Source organism: Dicentrarchus labrax, unplaced genomic scaffold (genome assembly GCF_905237075.1).
Source record: "Dicentrarchus labrax unplaced genomic scaffold, dlabrax2021, whole genome shotgun sequence".
In the NCBI taxonomy this organism is placed as follows: domain Eukaryota; kingdom Metazoa; phylum Chordata; class Actinopteri; family Moronidae; genus Dicentrarchus; species Dicentrarchus labrax.
Window position 1 is genome coordinate 30,400,596 of NW_026136706.1, and position 11,216 is coordinate 30,411,811.

General features: G+C 41.2%; 2 protein-coding genes across 2 annotated transcripts in view; both read left to right on the forward strand.

Moving 5' to 3' along the window:
• Positions 1–584: 584 nt before the first annotated feature.
• Positions 585–3,335, forward strand: LOC127365911 (trace amine-associated receptor 13c-like). The gene is made up of 2 exons (XM_051404483.1): positions 585–902; positions 1,075–3,335. The coding sequence occupies exons 1-2, from the start codon at positions 730–732 to the stop codon at positions 1,886–1,888; spliced, it is 987 nt and encodes a 328-aa protein (XP_051260443.1). The 5' UTR covers positions 585–729; the 3' UTR covers positions 1,889–3,335.
• A 5,373-nt stretch (positions 3,336–8,708) lies between these two features.
• Positions 8,709–11,216, forward strand: part of LOC127365906 (E3 SUMO-protein ligase ZBED1-like) — a 2,580-nt gene continuing 72 nt past the window's right edge. Inside the window, exons 1-4 of the mRNA XM_051404477.1 lie at positions 8,709–8,927; positions 9,070–10,267; positions 10,360–10,442; positions 11,213–11,216. The exon at positions 11,213–11,216 is cut by the window's right edge and continues 72 nt beyond it. Coding sequence (XP_051260437.1) covers positions 9,097–10,267; positions 10,360–10,442; positions 11,213–11,216 — 1,258 coding nt within the window. The 5' untranslated portion in view covers positions 8,709–8,927; positions 9,070–9,096. The remainder of the gene's footprint in view (positions 8,928–9,069; positions 10,268–10,359; positions 10,443–11,212) is intronic.

Here is an 11,216-nt window from a genome sequence, read left to right on the forward strand (position 1 = left end):
TCTTGTCATGCGGGGTCCCACAGGGATCAGTCCTTGGCCCTATTTTATTCTCTGAGCACCGACCATGTGAAGGCCCTATTGTATCTGTAGGATTTTTTTTCTTTTTCTTATTTTTCCTCCAAAACGAACGCATATTTAGAGGCCGCAACATGCTCAAAAACTCATGAAATGCGGTGCACATGTCAGTCATGACGAAAAATTTCGGATTAGCATGGCAAAATGGCCCCTCAGGGGCCCATTAACTGATTTAATGGTCATTTCTGGCAATTTACACATGTTATATTTGAACAAAGTCCTCCTTGTCCTCCTCGCCGCAAGTTTTTGAGCATGTTGCAACCTCCAAAAATGTGATAATTTGGGAGCAACAATAAGAAAAAGAAAAATAATTTATTCAAATACAATTCGCACAGTCAGTGCTCAGGCCCTCATTATAATATGGGTGCAAAATGTAACGATAAGGGAATTTACTCCCTTGGAGAGTAAAATGTACAGCTTTAGTTAACCCAACTTCAACTTGAGGCATCTGGCTGGACATATAAACATAAAACAAAGTTAGGAGAATAAGCACAGAAGATATAGTAGCCTACGGTCAATCTCTATGGCCAGAAGAGGCAGCAGAGATGAGGAGGAAGGAGGTGTGGACAGGGAGGATAGAGATAAATTAGTTGTATAGCAGAATGCTTTGGTCATAAAGCTGTCAGAGCTCAGCAGATTCTCCTCTCTGTGCTGATGGAGACCTTGGAGGGAAGTGAACTCTGCTTTCCACAACTCCTCAACACCTCCTGCAGGAAGCCAGTGCGGCCTCACTTTGAGACCATGCTGATTTACATTCTGCTGTCCTCCATCTCTCTCCTCACTGCAGTTCTTAACCTGCTGGTCATCATCTCTATCTCCCACTTCAAGTAGATAATCATTCATTTATGAAACTGATAGATAGTAATAAAAAAGTACTGCCTGATTGTGAGGAATTTTCACAAGTAATGTTGTTGTACTTAAGTCTTTGCTCTTACTGTTTTTATCGGAATTATGATTGACACTATTAATAATAAATATATTGCTGGTCTTCCTCCCCAGGCAGCTGCACACTCCCCCGAACCTCCTCCTCCTCTCTCTGGCTGTCTCGGATTTCTTCGTGGGCCTCCTCATGTTCTTTCAAATTATGATCACAGATGGCTGCTGGTTCTTTGGTGACCTCATGTGTGTTGTGTATCAGTATCTAGCATACATTGTTGCCGCTGCCTCAATAGGAACCATGGTGCTTATATCTATTGACCGCTATGTGGCTATTTGTCATCCTCTGCATTACTCCACCAAAGTCACACAAAATAGAGTTCAAGTCTGTATTTGTCTGTGTTGGATGTGTTCTGTAATCTTTCACAGTCTGATACTGAAGGATAACCTGGAACAACCAGGCAGGTATAACTCCTGCAAGGGAGAGTGTGTATCTTTCATTAACTACATTGCTAGAATTGCAGATCTTGTTTTTTCCTTTATTATTACCACTACTGTTATTGTTGTTCTGTATATGAGAGTTTTTGTGGTGGCTGTGTCTCAGGCTCGTGCCATGCGGTCACATATTGCAGCTGTCACACTCCAGAAATCAGTGAAAGTAACTGCTAAAAAATCTGAAATGAAAGCAGCCAGGACTCTTGGTGTTGTTGTAGTTGTGTTTCTAATATGTACCTGCCCATATTATTGTGTTGTGCTAACAGTCCAAGATAACTTGCTCAATGCTTCATCTGCTGCGTTTGTAATTTTTTTGGTCTATTTTAACTCCTGTCTAAACCCTATGATCTATGCCTTATTTTATCCCTGGTTTAGAAAATCCATTAAGCTCATTGTTACATTGAAGATACTGCAGACCGACTCCTGTGAGGCCAACATGTAGAGAGATTCTGCATGGTGAGTGAAATTAGTCTAGTTTAGATGAAGCACCTGTTCTAGGATTCAATGTGCAGTGTGTATGTATCAGAACTGTGACATATGTTTTGTGCTTGCTGTGTACGCAAGCACAGAGGATTTGCGAAGTAACTGAGTCCCAACCCTTAGCTGTATTTTTGTAGCTGCATATACCTTGCAGGACTGTGCACAGCTAAAGCGAAAACTGCCAGACATTGTAATGATTCTTAAAGCAAAACATTGTCTAAAAATTATATATGATTTTGTCAAGTTCAGTGAGGAAAACTGATCTGAAGTCAGTAGTTTTTAGTGTTCAGTCATCAATGTTGTATTAGACTCGGCCATATTAGCATTTGCTTGATACAATTGGTCTTAAGTTTAAAAGATGTACATGACTGTCCTCTCAATATTTATAATTGTAAACTGTATGGCCTTCTTTATTAATGTCTTTTTTGCTCCGGTATGAATAGTATTTAAGACATATTCGCAGGTGAGTATTTTGCATTTTTGTGTCATTTATTCTTCTTGCCCCCTGGTGTGTAAAGGCCTATATACTAAAGTAAGGTCTTAAATGCAGAAAAGTGAATGTTGGGTGTCAACTTCCCTCTGTCAGTCAATCAAATATAGTATGTGCTGGGAACACCATTTGATTCGTATAACAATTTGATAAGTCATATGGCATAGGGGACATTTTCTGCTAAATAAATTCCCCATTATGTCACCGTTAGAGGCACCCAGAGACAGACAGTGGGGAAAAAGAGAGACCCAGAGACAGACTGTGGGGAAAAAGAGAGACAGGCACACAGAGACAGACAGTGGGAAAAGAGACAGACAGATAGTTGGAAAGACAGACAGATGAAAAGACAGAGAAATGTATAGTTGGAAAGACGGACAGACAGACAAAGAGATACTTGGAATCTATGAATTATATAGTAATATTACAAAAAATGATGATCAGTACAAGATATTCACAAAATGGAAAATTCTGGAGGCGGTGATAAAAAACAACCAAAACCCTCTAGATTACCCAGTAACAGAACAAGAATTAACAGAAGTCATCCAGTCCCTGAAAGGAAAAAAGGCTTGTGGTATTAAATGATCAAATGCTCAGACCTTAAAGTCAGATTGGCTATACTAAAACTATTCAACACTATTCTGTCAACTGGAGCTTTTCCAGACATCTGGAACAAAGGTTTAATAACCCCAATTCATAAATCCGGAAATAAATATGATCCAAATAACTACAGAGGAATATGTGTCTCCAGTAACCTGGGAAAAATATTCTGCAACATCATTAATAAACAACTTGTCAATTTTCTTGATGACCACAATATTCTGCATACATGCCAAATTGGCTTCTTGCCAAATTGCTGCCCAACAGACCATATATTTACCCAGACTTTAATTGATTAAGAATTAAAAATTAAGAAAAGAAAGTTATATGCATGTTTTGTTGACTTCAAAAAAGCCTTTGATTCGATCTGGCACAAGGGCCTTTTCTATTGGCTACTAGAAAGTGGCATTGGAGGAAAAACATATGATCTGATTAAGAACATGTATACAAAAAGTGAATGTGCCGTAAAGATTGGAAACAAACAAACAGCATTCTTCTCCCAGGGCCAGGGAGTGAGGCAGGGATGCAATCCAATTCTCTTCAATCTATATATCAATGAATTAGCGAACCAACTAGAGCATTCCATGGCACCTGACCTCACCCTGAACGACACAGAGATCAGAGGTCTGCTATATGCAGATGACTTAGTGTTGCCTTCACCTACTAAAGAAGGTTTGCAGCAGCACCTTAATCTCCTGCAGAGATTTTGTCAGACATGGATCCTGACAGTAAACACAGCAAAGACTAAGATTATGATCTTTCAGAAACAATACAGAAATCAGATTATACACAATTGCTATTTTGACACCACTAAATTACAACATACAAAAAACTACACTTACCTTGGCCTCAACATTACACAGGAAACCTCAACATGGCTGTGAAAGATCTGAGGGACAAAGCAAGGAGAGCTTTCTATGCAATAAAGAGAAACATTAAAATCTATATTCCAATCCAAATCTGGTTTAAAATTTTCCAATTTGTACTAGAACCAATAATTCTATATGGCAGCGAAATTTGGGGACCAAAACTAAATAATAAATTTGACAAATGGGACAAAACAATCATAGAATCTTTCCACACTGAGTTCTGTAAAAGCATCCTGCCGGTGCAGAGAAAAACACCAAATAATCTGTGCAGAGCAGAACTCGGCCAATACCCCCTCCTACTAAAAACACAGAAAAGATCAATTAAATTTTACAATCACTTAAAATCAGTTAACCCCCAGACATACCATCACAAAGCCCTAACATACCAGGAGCTGAAACCAGAGAAGAGTCCCCTCAGCCAGCTGGTCCTGAGGCTCTCTGCAGTAACATGTCCCCAACAGCCTCAGGACAGCAACACCAACTCAATCAGACCAAACCAAATTATCAACAAGCAAAAAGAAAAATATATTGAATACTGGAAAGAAACGACCAAAACGCAAATTAAATTTCAATGTTATCTGACCCTAAAAAGAGAATTCAAACTGGCAAATTACCTGAACACAATACAATGTCCTAAATTAAGAAAAATGTTGACAACGTACAGACTGAGTGAACACAGCCTGGTGAACACCACTAAATTACAACATAAAAAACAGACAGAACTGGCTGCCAGAAGAGGAGAGACTCTGCTCCCAGTGTGACAGAGGACAGGTAGAGACAGAGCTGCACTTTCTAACCTCGTGCCCTAAATTCTAAACTTTAAGAGAAAAACAATTCGCAAACATTTCCCAAATTTGAGGGTAGGTTGATCTATGCAGAAGCAGCAGAGCCATTTTAAAAAGCCGCCGCAAATGCAGGCGCAACAGCTAAACAAACGCAGCAGCAGTTACACAGGAGGAGAACAAAGACGAGTTTGCAGAACTACGCACAGTTTCGAGGACGTTGTCACAACAGTTAGGTTGTTTACATTATATTTAGTTGTGTTTAGTTGCACAGTCTTAGTTACACAGCTTTGGCCGATTTCAGTTGACTTCGCTCGTTAGCAACACGCTAACGTTTTGCAGTGCACCCGGTCCGAGGGCAATGGCATGTCTCATGAACAACAGAAATGTCAGAGCTAGGTCTAGGACGAAAACGAATAATTGACATCTGGTCACACTTCACATATGACAACAAGGACAACAAGACCGTCTGTAAACCGCGTGGAGCAAAAATCGCTGGGAAAAACACAACCAACTTGAAGTGACATTTACAGACGACTCATCCAGAAATACATGCAAAGGTAAGCATATACACTAAGGTTATTTTAACAGATAAACCACCGTGTTTCCGCTAAACTTGGAATAAAATTGAAGCTAAAGGAAACCACCTCTGAACTCACCACATTCAAGAGTAGGCTTAAGACATTCCTCTTTGATAAAGCTTATAGTTAGGGCTGGATCAGGTGAGTCCTGAACCATCCCTTAGTTATGCTGCTATAGGCCTAGACTATCGGGGGATTTCCCATGGTGCACTGAGCTACTCTCTTCCTCTCTCTTTCTGCACTCATTCATGTCCCTTTAATGCATGTTACTAACTCCACTTCTTCCCCGGAGTTCTTGTGCTTTCTCGTCTCGCAGGTTCTCATGGATCCTGGTGGAGCCTCCTGCCATGGTCGTTGACTGCCATTGCCAATACTGTTGTTGCTGTGCACCTGTCTGTCTGTCTGTCGCTCTCTCTCTCTCTCTCTCTCTCTCTCTCTCTCTCACCACAACTGGTCGAGACAGACGACCACCCACCTAGAGCCGGAAGATCTGTCCTAGGTTTCTGCCTTTTAACAGGCAGTTTTCCCTTGCCCTTGTCGCCAAGTGCTTGCTCATGGTGGTACTGTTGGGTCTCTGTAATTAATGTTAAAGAGTTCGGTCTAGACCTGCTCTATTTGAAAAGTGTCCTGAGATAACTTCTGTTATGAATTGGCGCTATACAAATAAAATTGAATTGAACTTTATTGATTAGACGATTGTCTCGCTGAATTAATATGAGTATAAATATTCAATGTCCTCAAATTGAATCAAATGTGTACTATTATAGTAGATGTTGTGGTGTTGTATATGACTGGACAAAGGGTTGTGTGTGTGTGTGTGTGTGTGTGTGTGTGTGTGTGTGAGTGAGTGAGTGAGTGAGTGAGTGGAGAGTGAGAGAGAGAGAGAGAGAGAGATCTGAGGAGATTGGGCAAGAAAGAAAAAATCACAACTTGATTCCCCCTTTATTCACCCTCACAGATACAGAAGACATCTGATGACAAAGATGACCATGGGCCAAGTGGAAATAAAGCTAGTGCTGCTAGTGCAACCCAGCAGCAGGCCATCTCTACAGCTTTCCTAAGTTCTTCAAAGTACAAAACTGAATCGAAGGAACAACAGACCAAGGAGCAGGCCATAGCTAGATGGATTGGACGCACAGGTTTACCACTCACAACAATTGAAGACGAGGACTTTGTGCTAATGATGAAGATAGTAGATAGGAGACTAACAGTTCCAAAGAAAACTAAAATGAGCAATTTGATTGAAACACAGTATGAACACGAAAGGCAAAAATTCAAAGAGAGACTGGCTGCTGCCCGGAGAGTATCCATTGGCCTTGACTTGTGGACAAAAAAAGGACTGACAGCCTTATTCCTTGCTATAAGCGCATGCTACTTTTGTGTTGAACAAAATAAACCTGTACACATATTGTTGGCCCTTGAACAAGTAGCTCACCCACACACTGCACAGTCTATTAAGGCATGTGTGGACAAATGTATGCAAGAGTGGGCCATACCAAAGGAGAAGATCCTGATGGTAATAACGGACAATGGGAGTAACATGGTGGCAGCCTTTAAAAATACCACAGCAGAAGAAACCAGCTCTGAGGAGGACTCCCCTGGGTCCACGATGGAAAGTGACTCTGAAATTGATGACCAGCGGTGAGCCATGTTTAGTTTATTCTTTTACATGACAGTCAATTATCACATGAATGATTTTCCCCCTGCCACACACTACATATATACAGTATATACAGACATACACCAGCCACTTTATTAGGTTTAGACTTATTTGGTTGTCTTTTCTTCTTGTTATTAGGTACCATCATGTCGACATTGAAATGGACCAGACACGGTGCGTGGTGCATACCATACAACTTCTGGTCCACATGTTGCAGAAAGATACAACTGTCAAAAGAGTCCTCGATAAAGTAAGGTCTGTGGTGAAGCTCTTTCGCAAGTCCTCGGTTGCAACACAGTGTGGACCAGTGTGGTGTTATTGTTGTAAATGACTGCCCCACACACTGGTCAAGCACATTCAACATGGTCACACGACTCCTCACAGTCAAAGATGCAGTCTGTCAAATCACAAATGACATGGGATGGGACAGTTTGCTTACTAGTGAGTGGCAAAAGCTTTCATCATTGCACGACCTACTGCTGCCTTTTGCGGAACACACTAAAACCCTCCAGAGTGACACCACATCTATGTCCCTAGTGGTTCCTGCCCTCTTTGATCTGCTGAGCCACCTAACTGACTTACATTCAAACTCATGTTAAATAGTAGTCAGTACACACCTGCTATCATTTAAAATGACTCTGATTAATCCCAAATAAAGTTCAGCTGTTCCAGTAGGACTTTCCTGACATTTTCTCAGTTGCATCTCAGAGCAAAAGCCATGGTCTGCAAAGAGCTTCCAAAACATCAGAGGGATCTCATTGTTAAAAGGTATCAGTCAGGAGAAAGGGAAAAAATAAATTTCCAAGGCATTAGATATACCATGGAACACAGTGAAGTCATCATCAAGTGGAGAAAATATGGCACAATAGTGACCTTACCAAGAACTGGCTGCCCCTCAAAAATTGATGAAAAGACGAGAAGAAAACTGGTCAGGGAGGCTTCCAAGAGGCCTACAGCAACATTAAAGGAGCTGCAGGAATTTCTGGCAAGTACTGGCTGTGTACTACATGTGACAAAAATCTCCAGTATTCTTCATACGTTTGGGCTATGAGGTAGGATCCAAGCCCGGCTAAATTTTGCAAAAAAAAAATACATGAAGTCTCCCAAAAGCATGTGGGAAAATGTGTTATGGTCTGATGAAACTAAGGTTGAACTTTCTGGCCATAATTTCAAAAGATATGTTTGGCGCAGAAACAACACTGCACATCATCCATAGAACACCATACCCACAGTGAAGCATGGTGGTGGCAGCTAGTGATGGCAGTGTGACACTGAAGCTTCGATACATGCTTCGAACCCTGAACTACAATTCCATAGAACCACTCCTTCAAAGCTTGCTTTGGTCCGAAAAAAATCACGTGACAAATGACGTCCGAAGCAGCAACTGTTTTGTTGCCTGAATGAATGTTCGTGGTCCAATCAGGTGATTCACTGCCCCGATTCCGACAGGTGACAGGTTGAAACAGTTTTGAATTTGAGCGCCATTAACACTTTATAAACGCTCTAAACAATGCACAATTTGTGGGTTGTTATCGTAGTTGCAGAGTTATTGCATTTGTATTGATTCATTGCGTTTGTATTGATTCATTGCGTTTGTATTGATTCATTACGTTTGTATTGATTCATTATGGAGCCAGCCAGGAAGAGAGGTCATTCTAACATGTGGGAACACTTCAGTTTGGTCGCTCCTGATAAGGTAGGTGTGCTGTTTAATATGTACTGTTTAATATGTAAAGTAGGAAAAGTAAAGTTACATATACAACAGAAACTACCAGTACAGTACTATAGCTATGGTCCATCTCAAGTTTATAATAAGTAGCAACACACTAAAATAATGTATATGATTAGTGTAGCCATTAGGCTATAGCTGTATAGACATTTTTATTTACAAATTGCTTTCTCTACAGGTCCAGTGCTTGGTGTGTTCGGCTGAACTGAAGTATCATGGCAATACTTCCTCCATGATAAGGCACTTCACTGCCAAGCATGGAGCTGCTGTGAACCAGGGCAACACAAATCAAGGTATGCATTATATCATTATTAATTAGACACACTAACACAATATGATATGACTGTATTCCATGATTCATAGACCTGCTTCATAGAAATGCAATTTCACATAAATCCTTATTTTCTTTTATTCATTTTCTTTCTGGACCTAAAGCGAGAGCTCGATGAAGCTCTTGTCAATATGGTGGTGAAAGACTCGCAGCCTTTTTCCATCGTGGATGACTGTGGCTTCAAGGAGTTTGTGGCATTGCTTGATCCCACATATAGTCTTCCATCCCGACGGGCTCTGAAGAACATGGTGGTTCAGAGGTATGAGGTGGAGAAAACCAAGGCCAAGGCTGTAATTCAGAGGGTAGAGGCTGTGAGCCTGACTGCGGATATGTGGACCTCCATTAATATGGACGCATATCTAGCAGTGACGTGCCATTATCTGGATGAGTCTGTGAAGCTGGCCACAGTGCTTTTGGGAGTGTTGCCTTTCCCTGAAGCCCATACAGCTGCCAACATTACTGCTGCAACGAGGTCTCTCATGGAAGAATGGAGCATTGAAGGCAAAGTAACATCAATTGTTACAGATGCAGGAGCTAACATGGTTGCCTCTGTCAGAAGCTTAAATTTAAGACATGCACTTTGCTTTGCTCATTCGCTTAATTTAGTGGTGAAGAAGTCTCTTGATGCGACTCCTGGCCTAGAAGACCTTCGCACAAGGGCACGCAAAGTGGTCACACTTTTTAAAACCAGCACAACAGCAAGAGAAAAGCTAAAAGAAGTGCAGGAGCAGATGAACCGTCCTGTAATGAAGCTGATTCAGGAGGTGGACACACACTGGAACAGCACCTTCCTAATGCTGCAACGTCTTTTTAAAAAGAGACAGTCAGTGGGGGCAGCTCTTGCAACGCTGAAAACAGATGTGAGACCTCTGTCCTCCGAGGACTATGAGACAGCTTCTGCATGCCTGCAATTGCTGGGCCCCTTTTACCAGGCAACAGTAGAGCTGTCAGAGGAGAAGAGGGTCTCAGGGTCAAAGGTCATCCCTATGATAAAGATGTTGATGCTGTACTTATATGACACAGTGGGAAACATAAGCCATGACACTGCAAAACAACTGGGACAGAACTTGGTGTCGGTGATGCTCAACAAATTTGACACAACAGAGAACCAAACTGCACTGAACCTGTCAACACTGCTGGACCCAAGATTTAAAACCCTAGGCTTTTACAACCAAGTACAAGCACAATCCTCAGTAAAACACCTGACTGCACAGTGTTCCCAGGTAATACGAGACACCCCTACTGAAGAACAGCCTTCAACATCAGATCAACCAGCAAATGTTGGAAATCCACCATCCACAGGTATGTTATAATGGTAGTATAAGTATAAAGTAATAGTGTTAATTGATAAAATTAGCTTTCGTATTGATGACTGCCATCTGTTTGTCTTTCAGATATTAACCTTTGGGCACCTTTGGATAGAGATGCGTCTGAAGCCAGGAGGGCAAGGAATGCCACAGCAGATGCCACAGTAGAGGTGCAGCGGTACATGGTTGACCCACCCCTGGAAAGATCTGAAGATCCACTAGATTACTGGTCCAAATATCGAAATGTGTACCCTCATTTGTATATATTGGCGAAACAATTTTTATGCACACCAGCATCAAGTGTTCCATGTGAGCGAGTATTCTCCAAATGTGGAGAAATCGTGAGCAAAAAAAAGGAACCGAACATGATATAGATACAAATTTTTAAAGCAAATACACTTTAAATCCAAGGGTGATCAAAGCAAACATGCTTCAGAACAAAAGGTGTTTTCTACAAAAACACTGCTCGCTAGATGTGTGCGTGTGCGTGCATGCGAGTATGTAATTAAAAGCCTCATGTCCATCAACTAGCCTTCCTAATTTGACTGCAGCCTTGCACTATGCCAGTAGAGGTCACTGTAACTGAAGCTTCAAGTAGTGAACCCATTTTTGAAACAACTGGCTCAAGTGGTTCAGTGCTTCACAAAAGCTTCATTTGCCCATCACTAGTAATTGCTAATTCAGAATCAAATTGCCCCCTGTTCAGTCAGTGGATGGGCATATGTGATTGATTCAATTTGTTTGAGAATAAGAATTGTTTGGCATTTAGGATTAAAGACTTTCATTTTCCCGCCAAAAGTTACTTCCTGGAAAACAGCCTATTGGTTAATTGCGGCATAAGTAGGCAGGACTAAAATGTCTAGCCAATCAAATTATCACAAACTACTGTCTCACAGATTCCATTGGGTTCTAATTATTTTTCTTCCTCTGCTTCTTTTAGGTGC

What these genes read in the sequence shown, in the direction of transcription:
- LOC127365911 (XM_051404483.1), top strand. Translation starts at nt 730, where the DNA reads ATGGAGACCTTGGAGGGAAGTGAACTCTGCTTTCCACAACTCCTCAAC. An exon ending in ATCTCTATCTCCCACTTCAA is followed by an intron (nt 903 to 1,074) that starts GTAGATAATCAT and finishes CTTCCTCCCCAG; the next exon opens with GCAGCTGCACACTCCCCCGA.